Source organism: Bos grunniens, chromosome 25, assembly GCF_055505025.1.
Source record: "Bos grunniens cultivar Pamir isolate PY7600 chromosome 25, Bosgru_T2T1.0, whole genome shotgun sequence".
NCBI classification, from domain to species: domain Eukaryota; kingdom Metazoa; phylum Chordata; class Mammalia; order Artiodactyla; family Bovidae; genus Bos; species Bos grunniens.
In genome coordinates, this window is record NC_141189.1 from 6151817 (window position 1) to 6172700 (window position 20884).

Here is a 20884-nt window from a genome sequence, read left to right on the forward strand (position 1 = left end):
CCCACCACCTACATGTTCAGGACAAGGGGCACTGGGGAAGATGGTGCCCTGGCTGACTCCCAGAGGAAGTCTAGGAATTCATGATGGAAAATGGATTGGACCCATTTCAGATGGAAGAATGGTTGTGTAGACACAAGAAGACCAGTCGTCTAGGGGGCTTGGGAACAGCACATCATACCATTTTCTTAAAACATCATGTTTGCGCTAGAAGTGAGCTGAGACAAGCCTGAAGAAGTCAGCAGTGGCCAGATGCACACAGATCTTTTTTCACCATTTATTTATTAATTTATTTTAAGAAATTGAGTTCTTATTAACATAAAATGTTACATTAGTTTCAGGCATGCAATATAATGATTCTATATTTTAATACATTGCAATTTGCTCACCTTAGTAAGACCAGCAAGCGTCTGTCACCGTATAAATTTGTGACAATATTATTGACTCTATTCCCTGTGTGAACATTATATCCCAGTGACATATATTTTCTATGTGGAAGTTTTACCTCTTCATTCCCTCCACCCATTTTGTTTGTCCCTCAACCCGCCTCCCCTGTGGCGACTACCTGTTTGTTCTCTGGATCTGTGAATCTCTTTCTGTATTTTTTGTATTTTTGTAATACAGTCTTTTTCTGTATTCTACTTTGTTTTTTAGATTCCATATATAAGTGAAAGCATACAGTATTTGTTTCTTTTTTTTCCTTCTGACTTATTTCACGTAGTGTAATACCCCAGGTCAATATTAAAAAACCAAACAGCTTGATTAAAAAGTGAGCAGAAAACCTGAATAGACATTTTGAAGACGACATACAGATGACAACAGACACATGAAAATGTGCTCAGCATCACTCATCATCAGGAAATGCAAGTCAAACCCATAAGAGATACCACCTCTCACCTGTCCAATGACAAATTGTCAAGGAGACAAGAAGCAAATGCGGGCCATGATGTGAAGGGAGGGGAACTTTCCTGCACTGTTGCTGGGAATGTAACTCGGTGCAGCCACAGTAGAAGGCAACATGGGATTCCTCAAAAAGCCGAAAGAGAGCTACCGTAAAATCCAGCAGTTCTACCTCTGGCCATTTATCTCAAGAAAGGGCTACTTTGAAGCCCTTTGCTCATTGCAGCACTGTTTGCAAAAACCAAGATATGAAAGTGACCTAAACATCCAACATGGGTCTTTTTTTTTTTAATTAATTAATTTATTTTTTTATTATTTTATTTTATTTTTTTTTACTTTACAATATTGTATTGGTTTTGCCATACATCAACATGCATCTGCCACGGGTGTACACGTGTTCCCCATCCTGAACCCCCCTCCCACCTCCCTCTCCATACCATCCTTCTGAGTCATCCCAGTGCACCAGTCCCAAGCTTCCTGTATCCTGCATTGAACCTGGACTGACGATTCGTTTCTTGTATGATAATATACATGTTTTAATGCCATTCTCCCACATCATGCCCCCCTCCCTATCCCACAGAGTCCAAAAGACTGTTCTATATATCTGTGTCTCTTTTGCTGTCTCGCATACAGGGTTGTCGTTACCATCTTGAATAGCTGCCCCATGGCATTTGGGTTTAATTCTGTGGATGGTGCAAGTGGTTGGAGAGATTTGAGTAATAGAGGAATGATGCATGACTCATGTTTTACCAGGCCCTGTCTCATGGCAGAGTAGGGAATTTCCTGGGTGAGGCTAGTCTAGGGTCAGATAAAACTCCTTAGAAGGTTACTGTACTGATTAGGAGAGATGGCCAACACTTTGCTCCTCTTTTGCAGCTAACCTGTGATGCTGATGTTTTCTTTCATTTTACACCTCCTGTGTCATTAATTCCCTTCCTCGTGGTCTTCTGAAACTTGCCTGCCTCCTCTGATTCCTCTTTCACTCTTTGGTTTCATTCATCTTTCATTTCCTGCTTTCTTGGAAACCCAGATGATTCTGATTGTGATGTGTCAGGACTATTTGCAACATCCCTTATCTGCTGACACCGTGAGTTCATGAATACATAAAATTTAGTCATCTGCTCTCTCTTTTGTGGCTACAAACAGCTCTAGCATTTATAACAACAGTAGAAGCATGATGGAGCTATTTATCCCATAAGAGGTTGACACCATCTGCCAAGTTATTTCAGGAGGCCTCTTGGAATCCAGGCAAGCATGTCACTGGCACAATTTAGAATTATGAGATCTAGCTCCACACCCTACATTTATTGTTGAATATTTGGGCAAGATTCTTCCCCACCCTGATTTTCTGTTTTTACATCTGTAAAGTGGGAATCAAATAACCCCAACACTGCTTACCTCACATAGTTTTCAAGGTAATCAATTGAGAGATGTGAAAGAACTTTCTAAGGTATACAGTGTCGTAGAGATGTTAGTGATTCATTTATCAAGAAAGAGAAATTCAGGAATGGAGTAGAAAGTGAGCAGCCATGTTGAGGTCTTTCTCTTCTCTTTGCTGTGAAGTCCATGGAAGTGCTTCTGCTTAAGGGCATATGTGTGTGTGTTTCTTCATGATGGGATGTGTGTGGGTCAGAAAGAACATCCCACTACCTCATCCCAGCCCCTACTGACTGGCTTGCTAGGGGCCCTCACCTTGTCTGTGTTGGGGCAGAGCTCTGGTTACAGACCCGTGATCTGTGAAATTGGAAACTAACACACACATCAATCCAGAGAAATATGGCCTCCTCATACCCTGAGCAATTCTCTCAGCCAGTGGAAGTCAGGACAGGCTTCCCAGAAGAGGAGTCATCTCTAAAAGGAGAGGAATAGCAGACTGACAGGGCCTCTTGCATCACTGAATCCCTGACACCCTGCTCACCTCTCCTGATATCTGAGCCTAATGCCCAATTCCATGAGTGTTCTTTGATTTCCATCTCTGACTGATTGCTGAGGTCTGAAAAGATAAGCCATGTATTGTTGATGAGGACACTGTTTCTAAAACATGTATAATTAGTTTACCTTGGCAGTACTATACTTGTCTATTTCTATCTTCCACCTGAGTAATATCAGGATCTTGGTCACATCTGCACATGAAGCACTTGGAATAGAGCTCTGACCATGCCAGGCTGTCACTACACAAATGACCAGATGAGAGACGTGAGGTGTGGGGTGCTCTTCAGGCACACGTCTTCCTTCACGGTCTTCGTAAGTGAGACTTTTCAAGTCAGGTGTGTCTGGCTGTGGAACGAAGGGCACAAAGACCATGCCTTCTGTTATTTCCCCTTGCCGAGCAGGCCATTTGCCTTTGCTAGGATGTGGCTCTGGCTACACATTTTTCTCAGGACTTGACTAGACTATTGCCCCTGGGATAGATTCCAACCAGCTGGACCAGGCCCTGAGGTGAATTGGGAAGGTGATGGTATGTAAGGCTTAATGAGAAAACCATCATATTGGCATATGCATTTTGGAGGAAGGTGAAAGTATATAGTTTCCACAAGGAATTTGTTTCCAAGAAGAATAAGAAAGGCTATGGGTTTAGCTGAGTGAATCAAGTTGTCAGTAGTTATCAGATAACACTAATCTCTTCCTGGGGATGTATTTTGTGTTCCTCTTAGTGGGGAGTATAGACTGGTGACAAGCACCTGTCATGACAAACATCTGTCCTTGTTTCTCCTGAGGTGAGATGAAGTCCTTGATTCTGGAGACCCATGGAAGGAGCCCCTGGGCAGGGTTAGACATGGAGATAGGAGCCGAACTTTTAACCAAATTGCTGCTTCAGCCTTGAGTCTCACTATTTCACAGTGACCCTCATCATGAAACTGCAAACTTTGAATATTGGCATTTCAGAGCAGAACACTTGCCATCTTTCTTCATATTATTTATAACATGTTTTGATCAATAGCTGTTGGGAAGCCATTTACAGTCACTGAGTCTCACTTTCTATATATGTACATGGAGGATTTTAGCATGACCCTCCTTAAAGGTACCCAGTGTGTGTATGTGCTTAGTTGCTCAATTGTGTCCCACTCTCTGCAACACCATGGACAGGAGTCCTTCAATCTCTGTCCATGGGATTCTCCAGGCAGGAATACTGGAGTGGGTAGCCATTCCCTTCTCTAGGGGATCTTCCTAACCCGGGGATCAAACCTGGATCTCCTGCATTGCTGGCAGATTGTTTACAGTTGAGCCACCAGGGAAACCCCAAAGGTACCCAGAGAAGGCACCAAAAGGGGGCAGAAATGTATCAAAATCCCTCAGACTTTCTATCTGACTTGCTTCCTTGATAGCTCAGTTGGTAAAGAATCCGCCTGCAATGTGGCAGATCCTGGTTCGATTCCTGGGTTGGGAAGATCCCCTGGAGAAGGGATAGGCTACCCACTCCAGTATTCTTGGGCTTCCCTTCTGGCTCAGCTGGTGAAGAATTCACCTGCAATGCGGGAGACCAGGGTTCGATCCCTGGGTTGGGAAGGTCCCCTGGAGAAGGGAAAGGCTACCCACTCCAGTATTCTGGCCTGGAGAATTTCATGGACTGTGTATAATCCATGGGGTGGCAAAGAGACACGACTGAGCGACTTTCACTTTCTCTTCACTTTCCCTGGGGATCATCTCCCAGCTTCCCAGGTCTGTCCTTTGTTGGTACTGAAGCTGCCATCCATTTCTCTCCTTTGCTGCCTCTCTCTAGGGCTCCATTTCCCCCAAAGACTCCAAAAGGTATGCCCCATACTGAGCTTGGTTGTGTGTCTCACTTCCTCCACTGAGAGGCTGCCCCAAGGGACAGGACTGTATAGCTTCTAGCCCACAGCACAGTACCAGCACCTGCCAGTCACCCACTTGAACTGAAGCAATGGACAGATAAATAGATGTGTTCAAACATTATAATTCTCAGTGGAAGCTGTGGATTTTAACAGGGGCCTCCTGGAGGAAGCCTGAAACCAAAGATGAAAAACTATGATGATAGAAATTTCATGCTCATGCCAAGCTTCCAAGGAACGTAAAATAGGGCAGGAGGCATAGTTGGGACTTACTAGACGGGGTCGCACAGAGTTGGCCACGACTGAAGCGACTTAGCAGCAGCAGCAGCAGCAGCACTTTACTAATAAGACTTCCACCCACTCGGGCCAGTATAGGAGAGCCCTGGGGACTCTTAGGCCAGAGTGAGGGGAAAAGTTAGCAAGAGATGAGTACCACTTTCTGCAGAAGGAGTGAAAGTGAGACAGGATAAAGGGAGAAGGAAGTGCAGAAACACAGCTTACATACCTTGTGTTTCTATTAAGTTTTAAGAACCTTTGAGGTTTTGTTTTTCACATAATCCATAGTTACCTAGGCCAAGCAGACGCAGGACTTGGTCCAGAGTACTGATAATGAGCCATTGTAATTTCTCGATGCTCAGCCCTCATTCTGCTCCCATCAGGAATTCAGCAGGGTTACGTGGATGCCTGGGCTTCCCAGGTGGCCCTAGTGGTAAAGAACTAGCTTGCCAATGCAGGAGACATAAGAGACGCTGGTTTGATGCCTGGGTTGGGAAGATCCCCTGGAGAAGGGCATGGCAACCCACTCCAGTATCTTTGCCTGGAGAATCCCATGGACAGAGGAGCCTGGCAGGCTACAGCCCATGGTTCACAAAGTCAGATATGATTAAGGCGACTTAAGTGCAGCAGGGGGAGGCCTCCAGCAGGTGATACCAACTGCTTCTCTAGGCCTCCTCTGTATCAGCTCCTTGTTACCTAATAAAATTTCCCTGTGCTCTGCTTGCTAAGTTTCTTCAGTAGTGTCCGACTCTTTGTGACCCTGTGGACTGTAGCCCTCCAGGCTCCTCTGCCATGGGATTCTCCAGGAAAGAATACTGGGGTTGGTTGCCATTTCTTCCTCCAGGGGATCTTCCCATCCCAGGGATCAAATCTGTGTCTCTTAGGTCTCCTATATTGGCAAGTGGGTTCTTTACCACTAGCAACACTTGGGAAGCCCCCAAATTCCCTAGGTGTCCACAAGTGGGAACCCCTCTGCTCTGACCCACCCACACCCCACATTCCTCAGAGATAACATGCCCTCATGTGATCTTTTTGGAGTCCTGTTGCTGTACATGCCACATTGCTGGTGGCTAATGATGTTGGAGTCCTCTTGGCCATTGGACCACTTTTTCCTCTCACTCTCTTTACACCCTTTGATCTTGTATTGTGGCCTTTCCAGAGAGAGGTGACCACTTTTTGATCTAGAATCTGACTTGCAGGAGCTTTTGAGGTGGGTCCAGAATCAGCTGAATTGATACCATTGGTGCAGCCATCACCCTCTCCTCCATGTCCTACCTCTCCTTCTGAGGCCCTCTTGTCAACAGGATCCTGATGGATCCTCCTGAAAGTACAGAGACAGTGGCCAAGACCCAGCCAGGCCCTCTTGTTGTGTTAACAATTCAGGAAGATGGCGTGGTCACCAAAGAGCCACAGGGAGAGGGCACACAGGTGCCCAGTGCCCTTACCTCTACCAACTGAATTCCATCTACATTTCTGGATACCCACTCTGCAGAAAACACTCTGCTAGGTACCTGGACATGACCCTGGCTAGAACCCAGTATGTGCCCAGGTCTCCATCCACTGAAGAGACTAGGTATGAAAACCGAACATGGTGCAGGAGATAGAATTGTTTTCAGGGGACAGAAATCCCCAGAGGAGGAAATGGTTATATCTGCTCAAGGAGGTTGGTTAGGGAAGAGTCTAACACAGATGTTCTGTCTGAGCTTCATTCTGAAGGATAATTAAGAACCTAAAAGGGACACAGGGGCATTTCCAGGCAGGAAAAATGTCATATGAGTAACAATCAGCACAGCTATCTTGTTTGACCCCATGGAGGAGGAGATGGCACCCAACTCCAATATTCTTGCCTGGGAATTGCCATGGACAGAGGAACCTGGTGGGCTGCAGTCCATGGGGTCCCAAAAGAGTTGGACACAACTTAGCAACTAAACCACCACCATCTTGTTTGAAGAGTTTCAAATATTTTGGACTACAGGCAGCCATAGAGACAGAGAGGTTTAGAGGAAAATTAAAGCCAGTGGCTTTATTTTATTTTCTGTAACCTTTGGGCTTACTGATAACACTGATTGTTTATTGATTTCCTACAGAATATGAACTCAAGGGAGGTCAAACTGAAGTGCGTGTTATGCTCGGCCAACTACCAAGGCAGAGAGGGCTCCTGTAGGTGGAGCCCAGGTGGCCCTTCTGTTGGCTGCAGCTCCAGCTCCACCTCCTTTCTCACCACATAAATCTCCCAACCGCACTGAATCTCCGCCTAATGTGAACAGAAGCTCCACACTCAGAGGCAGGCAGAGGGCAGCACACACAGCTGAAAGGAAACTCAGAAGAAGGAATCGCCAAGAAAAGTGGCCATGGAGCTAATCCCAAGCTTTTCCACGGAAACCTGGGTTCTCCTGGCTACCGGTCTGGTGCTCCTCTATCTGTGAGTAACCATCAGGCTCATCTCCTTTGTAACCTGGGTCTTGGGGTGCTAAGCAGGAAAGGGGGTTCCCTTAGTTTTTTAAAGTTCAAAGTAAATGGAGGGGAAGTTGCTCAAGCATCATGTGCTATGGGCACCAAATGGGTTATTATTGATCTTATCCACATGTGTTGAAGGAGTTAACTTTACTCCCAAGTTGCTGTTAGCATTGTTAGGAGGGTTTGTGACATTCTTTGCTCCTGAGAATGACCCTCTGATTGACTACCAGTTTGCATGGACCTAGACTAGTCAACCAGAGTCCATCAAGGGCAAATTAAAAACAATGGCCCATGTGCAGTGTAGTCCTCACTGATTCCCATGCTGGGAATCCTGGAGGCAAGCAGTGACCTGGGTTTTGTTTCATTCTCTGACTTCTGGATTCTGTACCTGCTACAGGAATCCTGAGGAATGTTTGGCCCCTTTGTCACTCAGGAGCTCCTGCTCTGGACCCTCTTTCCAGGTGTCATTTACACAAGGCACCGGGTGCACCCCGACTTTGTTTGGAGGCCTGAGAACAAGCACCCTTTTTTCATACTCATCCCTCCCCCTTTTCTGCACCCCTCCTCCTTTTCTGCACCCCTCCTCAGGGCATCCATTCCTAAGACTCAATTCCCCTACTCTGTACTCTGCAGAACTATGGAGCCCCAAATGAGAAATCTTAAGATCTAGGGAGACTTGGCAGAAATCTTGAGGTTATATTCATTTCTTTCACCTTTTCTTTTAATCTCTGGAAGGGTTAGCATCAGTGTACAAATTTATTTTCCCTGTGATAAAAATCTGCTAAGCCTACGTTGCCACAAGCCCCAGAGTCCAATTTGGATTTTAAGCACTTTTTCCTTTTTAAGTATGACACAGGAGGATAAATCAAAACCATCTAGTAGAAGAATTCCTTTAAGTGGTGGGCTACCTGGTATCATGGATTAAGTTGGGAGAGGAGTTATTTTCAACAAGTGCTTAGAGATACCCCTCCAAATCACATATGAGCCCTATGTCAATTTCACTTTCCTTTAGTATAGGAAATCATGATGACATGCACATGAATAATATTAACCTCATTTTAATTCTTTGAAAGAAATATTAGGAATTCAAAGTATTGCAGCAACATATTTTCTGTCTGATATTATAAAGTTAATTGGTAGAGTTTAATTTCATTTTATATAGTTGAATCTAGTACTAAATAGAATGAAATTAAACTCTGCCAAAATTGGGGCTTCCCTGATAGCTCAGTTGGTAAAGAAGCCGCCTGCAATGTGAGAAACTGGGGTTCAGTCCCTGGGTTGGGAAGATCACCTGGAGAAGGGAACAGCTGTACAGTCCAGTACTCTGGCCTGGAGAATTCCATGGACTGTCTAGCTGGGGATCCCAAAGAGTTGGACACGATTGAACAACTTTCATTTCACTTAAAAAATTGATATGAGTATTTCCAGCATGTGTTTTTTTCCCCTGAAGGATAAAAGAGGACTGTTGTCCAGCACCTAGAAAGGTATGTAAATAAACTCACCCTCCAGAATAATGCCTGGAATATGAATCTAGTGTATAAATATATTCCTGTGATATATCTTTTTAAATATACATGTCCAGCAAGCTATTTTAGTCTTCAGGGCAGATGAGTATACATGGCTGGGAGCCAGTGATGATGTGAGAGGCATCCAGAAAGAGGTTGGGATGGAGGGGAGAATATTCCTCATTCTTCAGAGCAGACCTCGCAGGGATACTTCTCAGACCTGATCCCACACAAGGTCCATAAGGTTGGCATCTCATCTGCTGGAAGCTTGGGGACACGAAACAACCTCAGTCACACTGTGTCTGGTCCGTCTGACAGTGGGGCTGGTGCTGGCTAGTGTCCCACCAGGCAAACATCCCTGTAGCCTGAGAAGGCGCTGGTGCAGCCAGGAATCAGCCGCTGCAGACGAGGCTGTCGTTATGCTGATGCAGTGTAAAAACTATGAAAATGTTGGCTTTATCTTTAGCCTCTTCCTTTTTACCCAAAGAAGCATCAATGTACCAAAAAGTGGGGAGCTAGAATAATAACTCACGCAGTCCACCTGCTGCCTTGGTGGAACCATGTGAGTTTAGACACTACACCAGATCTCTCTGTGGGACCAGTGTTGCCAACATGCTCACTCGATGGCTTGGCATCACTTTTGAGTTCATGTAGCACACTGAAGGTTCAGAAGCAGAAACCAGTTTTGCCTGGTTGTGAAGACAGAGAGAGGAACTGGGGTGGGAGTTGCACAGGCCACCCCTTGGTTGTGCCAGCTGGTGCCCACACCTCCACCACTTGCTCTGGAGGAAAGAGAGAGATCGCCAACATGGCTTGGCCAAGGTACGTCCATGGGCACTTCCAACATAGGTCTTCCATGAAATTTTTTGCGTTTCTCTTATCACATATTGTAAGATTGCTGGATTTATACAGAAATTTGAACCTGTGCTACCTTAAAGGCTAGCTTCCAAAGAAGGAGAGACAGGAGCTTAATCCAATATTCTGGAACATTCTATGGCCACTCATTTTTGGTCATACAAAGTGTCTTTTGCCTCCACAGGAAGGTTACTGAAGACTGGTGAAAGTGCCTGTAGGGCATTTTGAACCATTTATACACAGCCTGCTTTTCAGCCATACCTTACTAATTTGCCTCTGCGGAGTTAGCATTAGAGGTCTAGCAAGTTCATGTTTAAACCATTGATGGCAGCCTCTTCCCTCAGGCTCTCTTTTCCCACACTCTGTCATCTCTCAGTAACACTAGAGTGAGCAGACTTGTAAAGATCCAGAACCCTGAGTCATGGGCTTGCACACATAACACCCGAAGGATAACCTACAGGCAGGCCTGCTATAGGGAGCACCAGCCTCCATTGGTTTTTAAGGTAGTTGAAGTCAGAGGCAGTAATCTAGCTGCTTTGTGATTGAGCATCTTCAGGAAAATGAGTGCACCTGGGGCATTGTGCTTAGCAGGTGAGTATCACTGGTTGGAGGACCAGATGCCATGAGGGGGGGGAATGGTCTGGAAATGGATCCTTTAGTCATTGGGTCATTTCTACAGTTTCAGGGAACATAAGGGTCAGTCATCCTTCTTTGTAGTCCAAATCAACCAAATTGCCTGACAACAGAGACATGGGTGTAGCTGAAAGGTGCTCAATTTCTGTGATGGCAATGGAAGACTTGAGCACAGTTTTCATTCTACAGATAAGAACACTGTGCTTCAAGAATTCAACCATTACAACATAAGAGTTGAACACAAGCACTGTGATACCATGACAGTTGATCTGATGATTAAGTCAGCTCCTAAATGACTAACAGGCATGATGAACTGAAGAAAGGGATGGTTCACATTTTGTCAGATGGAGCAAAATTTCATCACGCTGCTCAGAACAATGCACAATTTAAAACTTATAAATTATTTCTGGAATTTTCCACTTAATATTTTTAGACCAATATGTTAACCACATAGACCATGGGTAACAAATCATAGACTGCAAAACTTTACCTGGGTGTGTGTGTGTGTGTTGGGTTACTGTATAGTTTTTAAAGATGTCTCCATTGGGTGGAACTGGGTTAAGAGTAAATGAGATCTTTCTGTACTATTTCTTATAAATTCTTATGAATGTACTATTGTCTCAAAATTAAAAAAATATTAAAGAGACAATTCCCTGGTGGTACAAAGGTTAGGACTTTTTACTCTCACTGCCAAGAGCCCAAGTTTGATCCCTTGGTCTGGGAACAAAGATAATGCACGTCCTGCATACTGGTCCATGCAGTCAAAAAAAAAAAAAAATGGTAGAGAGTAAATAAAACCATCTGCACATGAGGCATGATTATATGTTTTCTAAGAACATATACAGAAAATAGACACTGAGCATATTAAGCTGATCACTTACTGATAGGAAAGATGATAAGAATGGAGTGAAAAATGAGTATAAAGGATGTATTTTGTTAACAGGTGAAAAAGTTTTAAATTTTAAAAAAATACTCTTAATTCAGTTGGTTCACACTTGGCTTGTGCGTCCTTGTCTGACTGTTGGCAACCCTATGGACTGTAGCCCACCAGGCTTCTCTGTCCATGGGATTCTCCAGGCAAGAGTACTGGCGTGGGCTGCCATTTTCTCCTCCAGGGACCTTCCCATCCCAGGGATCAAACCAGTATCTCCCAAGTCTCCTGCATTGGTAGGCAGAGTATTTGTGACTGAGCTGCCTGGGAAGCCCAGATATACTCATAGATATCATATAATTGACTCAGGTAGGTAGGCAAAATATAGTTCCATTTTTATCTCCAGGTGTTAAGCATTTACACAACCACTGATGTAATTCAAGTCATTGTGCCACTATAGTAACCATTAAGTTTGCACTTGCCATGTTTGGGGCAGTTATGCTAACTGGCTCATTTTAATTGTTTAGATAATTAATTTGTAAAGATATATTGCCACCCTTATGACACCACCTTTATGGCAGAAAGCAAAGAAGAACAAAAGAGCCTCTTGATAAAAGTGAAAGAGAAGAGTGAAAAAACTGGCTTAAAACTCAACATTCAGAAAACTAAGATCATGACATCTGGTCCCATCACTTCATGGTAAATAGATGGGGAAACAATGGAAACAGTGAGAAACTTTCTCTCTTTGGCCTCCAAAATCCCTGCAGATGGTGACTGCAGCCATGAAATTAAAAGACGCTTGTTCCTTGAAAGAAAAGCTATGACCAACCTAGACAGCATATTATAAAGCAGAGACATTACTTTACCAACAAAGGTCCATCTAGTCAAAGCTATGGCTTTTCCAGTAGTCATGTATGGATGTGAGAGTTGGACTATAAAGAAAGCTGAGCACCGAAGAATTGATGCTTTTAAACTGTGGTGTTGGAGAAGACTCTTGAGAGTCCCTTGGACTTCAAGGAGATCCAACCAGACAATCCTAAAGGAAATCAGTCCTGAATATTCATTGGAAGGACTGATGCTGAAGCTGAAATTCCAATACTTTGGCCACCTGATGCAAAGAACTGACTCATTGGAAAAGACCCTGATGCTGGGAAAGATTGAAGGCGAGAGAAGAAGGGGACAACAGAGGATGAGATGGTTGGATGGCATCACCGACTCAATGCATATGAGTTTGAGTAAACTCCGGGAGTTGGTGATGGACAGGGTGGTGTGCTGCAGTCCATAGGGTTACAAAGAGTCGGACAGGACTAAGTGGCTGAACTGAACTGAATTGCCGTTAAATAATAAAGCAAATTAACTAATATTACTTTAATTAAAACAAAAAGCTGTGCTTGTTTTAACACCTGCTTGTGAAGACAGAGTTAAGAAGAATCAGATCTTAAAATGAGGTCAGATCATGGTGGGAGCTCCAATGCAAAGAACTGGCTCCTTGGAAAAGACCCTGATGCTGGGAAAGATTGAGGGCAGGAAGAGAAGGGGGTGACAAAGAATGAGATGGTTGGATGGCATCACTGACATAATGGACATGAATTTGAGCAAATTCCAGGAGATGGTGAAGGACAGGGAAGCCTGGTGTGCTTCAGTCCATGGGATCACAAAGAGTCAGACATGACTGAGCAACTAAACAGCAACAACAGCATAAAGGGAAGGAAAAGGATAAGTATAAGAACAATGCCATGTTATCTCTAGTAACTCTGTCATTGGGTGGATGCAGTTATCCAAAATCTCATGTTTGAGACAGAAAAAAAAAAAATCCCCTGTGTTCTTAGAATGAGAATCTCTAAATCATGGGAGAGTCAACTTACTAAATACATATGAATGCATTTTTTTGGAGGAATTATAGCCTAAACCTCCTGGGAGCTTTCAAATTTTGTAAATATTTATCAAGCATCCACTCTAGGATTGGGACCATCAAAATTTCAGCTGCTATTTGTGGTCTCACTATGGAGGAGGGAAAGGAGTTGATGAGTGAAAGTAATTATTGCGTTTGGAATTGCTGTTATTATTTATCGCCTACATATTATCTTTCTAGGCTGATGGTTCCAGTTTCAAGTTAGTGACTGGCCAGCTCCAGCATTTATTCCACAATCCGTGACCTGGATTTTCTCTCTCAATTCATAGATATGGAACATATTCCTATGGGCTTTTTAAGAAGTTGGGAGTTCCTGGACCAAGACCTCTACCTTATTTTGGAAACATTCTGTCCTACCGAAAGGTGCGTGTTGCTTGATGTCCCTTTTTTGCTTCTTATGGTTGCAAATCCCAGCTGAGTTCCATAGTAAAAATTCTCCTCCTCAGGGGGCAGTTGAGAGTTTTCTTACTTCCCAGAAATGGCATCGTAGACCCCACCACACATGACCTCTTTACCCGAGGCTTCTATTGTCAGCTGTCAGGAGCCTCAGGTTTGCCTCCTCAGACAGTCAAGGTCTCTTGGCTGAGTCAGCACACGACTTGAAGTTCCATCTTGTAAGCTTTGTGAAGAGGATCTTCTCTCTGCCAGGTGCAGATTCCCAGCAAGGCACAGCCCTACTAATTGTCAGGAGAAAAGCATGAAGGGATGCCTGGTTGCGGCTCATTGTGCTGCGTTCACTAGTGTCAGATGTGCCTTGATGGTAGCATAAGCACTGGGTACCCTTTTGTCCCTTTCCTCCTGAATTGTTTGGACACTTTAGTTTTTAACGTATCAGGTAATTTGCACATACTTGGATTCTCTCAAGAACTGCTAATTCCTGCAGTTGTTTTTTTTTTTCTTTTTTCCACTTTCTGCTCTACCTCTTGCTATACATGACATCTTTTGGGACTTGAGAGATGGAACAAAAGCTTTCTGCTTTTCTTCTGTGCCTTCAGAGCAGGCACCTCATGGGTGAGTTTGAGCAGGGAATGAGTGTAACTGAGACACGTTGGTGGTTGTCTATTTGCTTCAGATATTTAATGACCAAACAAGTTGTGGAGTTTTTAAAAATAAGACAGAATCACATATGCAAATTCACTAGAAAGGATATGATTTGACAAAATTATTAAAAATTTAATTTAATGTTTAATTTAACTGGAGGGAATGTACCAGATGGCAGATGGATTGTGAATTCTGGCTGAACCTTAATATCCATCATGCTCTGATGATTCCCCCAGGGCCCAGTCCCTCAACTGAAGGTCGTGAGCTATGTCCATGTCCACGGGCAGAGCCCTGTGCGCCAGCTGCTCTCTGACTCAGATTTCCTTTCCAGCAGACAGGATTGTTTCTTAGATCCTAATTCTCCCAACTGAGATTGTCATTATCTCATTACTGCCTAATAACTTTCTGAATATTTTTCCATCTGAAGAAGCAGTAATTGCCTATCAACCTTTCCCAGACGAACTTCTTAGTAGATGCACCTAAAAAACCCTCATTTCTGAGAACTTCATTTGCTTTGCTGTTTGTTGTTCAGTTGCTCAGCTGTGTCCCCATGGACTGCAGCACACCAGGGTTCCCTGTCCTTCACCATCTCCTGGAGTTTGCTCAAACTGATGTATTGAGTCAGTGGTGCCATCCAACCATCTCATCCTCTGTCGCCCACTTCTCCAGTATCAGGTTCTTTTCCAATGAGTCAGCTTGTTGCATCAGATGGCCAAAGTATTGGAGCTTCAACTTCAGCATCAGTTCCTTCCAATGAATATTCATGGTTGATTTCCTTTAGGATTGACTGATTTGATCTCCTTGCAGTCCAAGGGACTCTCAACAGTCCTCTCCAACACCACAGTTTGAATATCACAATAGAAACTTAGCAAAAGGCTTTTTTTTTTTTAAGTTATAGAAGTAAAAACTCAGGCCAGGCATGTAAACTGCACTGTCCTTTGTGTACTTGTGGCATCTTCCCGTTTTTTCTGCGTTGAGCTGGAAAACTAGAAGGCGAGTCCACTTTGTCATTCATTCAATCACTCACTCACTTTCTCATTCAGCACACACTCCTTAGACTTATTTAAATCTGTGAGATTAAAATACATCACTGGTGCTTTAACATCCTTATTCTGTTAGAATTTGCATGAGATAAATGAAAAGGCTGCTTAACTAGGAGATGAAAGGGTGTGTAGGAAACGCTTACTTCTCTCAGCTTCAGTTTTCTCACATGTCCATGGGGGATTAGAGATTAAAGGATTTTAGACAACACATGCACAAGGAAAAGGCTTCAGAAAGACAAGGAGTAAGAAGTATTCATTGACAGGGGTAAGCGTTTTAGTATCTACAATATTCAAAGAAAATTTAAGAGTGATTTTAAATGGTCAGTTTCACATATCTCCTCTATTTTCTCTCCTTTCCTTTAAGACATTTGTGAATAAGAACTTCCCTCCAACTGCCAGTGAAAAATGATGGCTTTGTGAATTAGAGGCAGGGTTCAATACAGTATATTAATATAATTTTGTTTCTCCTTGCAGGGTGTATGTGAGTTTAATGAAGAATGTTTTAAAAAGTATGGGAAAATTTGGGGGTGAGTATTCTGGAAACTTCTGTTGGATACACTTGTTATAATTAGCCACTCTCCCTCCCCCCTTAGTATGGAGGGGGGTATCCAGAGCTTCTTGGAGTGAAGTCATTTGTTGTAAAGCTTTGGAGACTTATTTGACCAGAGATCCTAGAAGCCACCAGGTATGCAGGTCCACAGTCTGAATCAGGCCTGGAGAGTCACAGGTCATCATTTTTCTCCAGACTTTGATACCCAGGGACTCCTAGCCTCACGTTCTGTCAATGTCTCACTCTTTCTCCCCTTTTCCATTTTTTCTCTCCTTAGGTTGCCTTTAATTGCATAAATGCATTATTCTAGAACATTCTAATATGGGCCTATAAATGCATTTTATGACCCTTTCCCACATGTTTCTGTCTGTTTTTAAAATATATATATTTTATTGAAGTAGAGTTGACTTACAATGTTTCAGGTGCGCACGGGTGATTTGGTTATACAAATACACATATATTACTTTCAGAATTATTTCCCATCATAGGTTATTATAAGATATTGACTATAGTTCCCTATTCTATACCATAAACCTTTGTTACTTGTTGCATATCTATTTTTTAATTAGAAATCTAGCGTTCTATTCATACTAAGTCAAACAAGTAAAATTGAAATGTTGTAATTTTTTTAGTTAGGCAAAAATTCATGTTTTCTAAAATATATATATTATACATATTTATATATAGTATACAAATGCTTTTCTACTGCACTTGATAAAGGTTCAAGAAAGAACATCAAAGAAAAAAAAGGAGATGGAGAAACTGGAGAACATAAACTAAATGAAATGGGAGCACTGAATATGAAATAGAAAAAGTGAAATAAACTAGATAAAAGTAAAAGATCATCATATAGTCCAGTTGTTTTTAAACATGACTGTTCATTAGAAACGTGGAGCTCTGGAGGAAAAAAAGCAAAACCTGAGCATTTGTATTTTTCAAAAAGTTTCAAGATAATTCTGATATGCATCTGGATTTTAAAAAGTGATTACAGGTTTTTCTATTAGGTCCTAGTTTTGGTGATATAGACTTCTATTATTTTTCTGTTGACCAGTCATGATATAGTGTTATTAAGTGAGTAACAGTATCATAATCACAATAGTAAAAGATGTTTATCAGTTTTCACAATCAGTCAGACAAAAATAAAAGATAATTACAATTGCAAGCCATAATGGGAACATGATTAAATAAACAATATAAAACAATTACATACAATTTGGGGGGGGGGTTGTCAAGCAGAGTGATGCGGTAAGTGGACGTGCATACAGGCATATGTTTTCATCCACCCGGCCAGTCTATGTATTTTGGTTGGTCCCTTTAATTCATTTACGTTTAAGGTAATTCATTACATTTAAGATAATGATTGATATGAATGATTCTATTACCGTTTTCTTAATTGTTTTGGGGTTATTTTCTGCAGGTCTTTTTCTTCTCTTGTGTTTCCTGCCTAGAGAACTTCGTTTAGCATTTGTTGTAAAGCTGGTTTGGTGGTGCTGAACTCTCTTAACTTTTGCTTAACTGGAAAGCTTTTGATTTCTCCATAAAGTCTGAAGGAGAGTCTTTCTGGGTAGAGTATTCTTGGTTGTAATTTCTTCCCTTTCATCACTTTAAATATATCATGCCATTCCCTTTGGCTTGTAGAGTTTCTGTTGAGAAACCTACTCAGAGCCTGATAAGAGTTCACTTGTGTGTTAGCTGTCACTTTCCCCTTGTTCTTTTAATGTTTTATCTCTGTCTTCAATTTTTGTCAGTTTGATTACTGTGTGTCTTGGAGTGTTGCTCCTTGGGTTTATCCTGACCAGGACTCTCTGTGCTTCCTGGACTTGGTTGACTATTTCCTTTCCCATGTTAGGGAAGTTTTCAGGTGTTTTCTCTTCATATATTTGCTCAGGCCCTTTCTTTCTCTCTTCTCTTTCTGGGACCCCTATAATATGAATGTCGATGTGTTTAATGTTGTCCCAGAGGTCTCTTAGGCTGTCTTCATTGCTTTCCATTCTTTTTTCTATGTTCTATTCTGCAGTAGAGATTTCCACCATTCTGTCCTCCAGGTCATTTATCCGTTCTTCTGCCTCAGTCATTCTGCTATTAATTCCTTCAATGGCACCCCACTCCAGTACTCTTGCCTGGAAAATCCCATTGATGGAGGAGCCTGGTAGGCTGCAGTCCATGGGGTTGCTAAGAGTCGCACACGACTGAGCGACTTCACTTTCACTTTTCACTTTCATGCATTGGAGAAGGAAATGGCAACCCACTCCAGTGTTCTTGCCTGGAGAATCCCAGGGACAGGGGAGCCTGGTGGGCTGCCGTCTCTGGGGTTGCACAGAGTTGGACACGACTGAAGCGACTTAGCAGCAGTGTGTTATTCCGGAGAAGGCGATGGCACCCCACTCCAGTACTCTTGCCTGGAAAATCCCAGGGACAGAGGAGCCTGATGGGCTTCCGTCTATGGGGTCGCACAGAGTCGGACACGACTGACGCGACTTAGCAGCAGCAGCAGCAGTGTGTTATTCACCTCTGTTTGTTCTTCAATTCTTCCAGGTCTTTAGTAAGTATTTCTTGCATCTTCTCAATCTTTGCCTCCATTCTTTTCCCAAGATCCTGGATCATTTTCACTATCACTGTTCTGAATTCTTTTTCTGGAAGGTTGCCTATCTCCATTTAGTTGTTTTTCTGGGGTTGTCGGGGACCCTCCCCGGCTGATCCAGGGTATTCAAAGGGGAGACGGCGTCGGCGACTATTTACTTATTTATTTATCAAAGATATAAAGAATAATAGAATGAGGATAGCTCAGTAGGAAAATTCAGTGGAGAAAAGAAGCTGAGTAGCTTGGTTTACGCGGAAAATCAATATAACCTGTGACACCAGGTTAGCTCTGACCATGGAGGCCGCAGGCGCCCTCTCGAATAGCGGAAGGTGCCCCACCTTAGACACCTTCTCGAGTGGGTCTTAGAAGCCCAGGCAAATAAATGGTCACAGAGGATATCCACGCTCCAGATGGAGACTCAGCTGGAAATTGAGGGGAAGAATGACATGGGAGACCAAGCGTTGGTGAGCAAGGCCCGTAGCTTTATTTTCAACAGGGGCTTATATACTCTAAGTTACACATAGAGGATAATAGGGGATGCAAATCAGCAGTCTTTGATCCTTATCAAAAACTAGGGTTTCTATCCTGCAAATTTATCGTATACAAATGGTTTAGGTGATTTACAACATCTTCTGGCCAGAAGGCCTATTAACATTTTATGACTCTTGACAAAGACTTATCAACAAAGACTTATTTTCTCTAGGAGTAATTATTTTAAGGTTTGGCACCATCTTCCGAAGATAAAATTGCATTCCTATAGGGCTGATGTGTAATGGGTTTACAACAAAGGAAAGAATTTATTACCTTAAGGGTCTAAAGTTACTAACACCAAGGCCACTACTTATTTTTTCTACATACCAACTATATTAATTAATACACATTCAAGGATACAATTCAGGGGATGTGGAAACTTGGCAGCAAGCATTGGCTCATCAATGAAATCCTTTACTAGTTTATTTTGACAGTTACTAACTCTCTGAGAGGTTCTAAGCTATTTGAATATCTTAAGCTTCCCGTGTCTCTTGAGGCTGGGAGACTGTAAACAATCATATGCATAGCTGTAGGAGACCGGGTAAACTTGTCAGGTGAGTTAGGGAGCTATCTGAGGGGTTTGGATTTAAACACTCCTAATTGCCCAAGAACTTTATTAGTTGGAGCTGTAAGTTAACTCTTTGACAGAAAGAGCGAGATGATGGTGGGGGACAGCCCCCAGTAAAGTCAGAGGTGAGAGCACAAAGCAATAAAGTAGGCAGACTCTGGTTTTTTGGGGGTAGATGCTCGAGAATATCCGGGGGGACTCCTGAGGCTCGATCCCGCCTTTGCGTATGCCGAGCCTCCTTCCTCATGACCTTTGTCACGAGTGGAATGTCTCTCGCCGGCTCCTGGCATGGGGTTTTATCTTGTCCCTTCATCTGGGACCTAAGTTTCTGCTTTTTCATCATGATTGTCTTTCTTTCTTTCTTTCTTTCTTTTTTTTTTGAAGAAAGGGAGAATCACTTTTTATTTGCTCCTGGTAGACTCTCAGGGAACAATAATTGAGATAGACAAGCAGAGACAACTGGCTGGCTGTTGAGGCAGCACTAGTACAGGAAGTCATGGTGTCAGTCACTCCAACAGCTTCCCAGCAGCTCAGCGCAGATGCAGACAGTCACTGTGCACACAGCAGCTGTGAGCATGCTCTCAGTCTCCATGGCAAGATGTCAGAGGCTCTGGCTCTGTCCTGAGTAGCAATATGGATGGACTTCTGCAGTTCCAGAGGTTATTTAGCATTTTGGCTTCCCTTGTAGCATCCTTGGTGGTGGTTCCTCAGGCAAGTTCAGTAGCATAGCTGTCCTGGACTCCCAGTTAAATCAATTTTTTAATTTTTTTTTCTATTGAAGGATAATTGCTTTACAGAATTTTGTTGTTTTCTGTCAAACCTCAACATGAATCAGCCATAAGTATAGGGTTGCGAAGAGTCGGACACGACTGATCAACTTCACTTTCACTTTTCACTTTCATGCATTGGAGAAGGAAATGGCAACCCACTCCAGTGTTATTGCCCGGAGAATCCCAGAGAGGGCAGAGCCTGGTGGGCTGCCGTCTATGGGGTCACACAGAGTCGGACACGACTGAAGCGACTTAGCAGCGGCAGCAGCAGCAGCAGCATATATATATCCCCTCCCTCCTGAACCCCCTCCCATTTGCCTCCCCATCCCACCCCTTTAGATTGATACAGAGCCCCTATTTGAGTTTCCTGAGCCATATAGAAAATTCCTGTTGGCCATCTATTTTACACATGGTATGTAAGTTTCCATGTTACTCTTTCCATACATCTCACCCTCTCTACTCTCCCCATGTCCATAAGTCTATTCTCTATGTCTGTTTCTCCATTGCTGCCCTGTGAATAAATTCTTCAGTACCATTTTTCTAGATTCTGTGTATATGCATTAGTGTACGATATTTATCTTTCCCTTTCTGACTTACTTCACT

General features: G+C 43.0%; 1 protein-coding gene across 1 annotated transcript in view; it reads left to right on the plus strand.

Annotated features, from left to right (window-relative positions):
- The first annotated feature begins 7216 nt into the window (after positions 1-7216).
- Positions 7217-20884, plus strand: part of LOC147344831 (cytochrome P450 3A24-like) — a 49076-nt gene continuing 35408 nt past the window's right edge. The window contains exons 1-3 of the mRNA XM_086374073.1: positions 7217-7386; positions 13467-13560; positions 15756-15808. Of these exons, the coding sequence (XP_086230199.1) occupies positions 7316-7386; positions 13467-13560; positions 15756-15808 (218 nt within the window). The 5' untranslated portion in view covers positions 7217-7315. The remainder of the gene's footprint in view (positions 7387-13466; positions 13561-15755; positions 15809-20884) is intronic.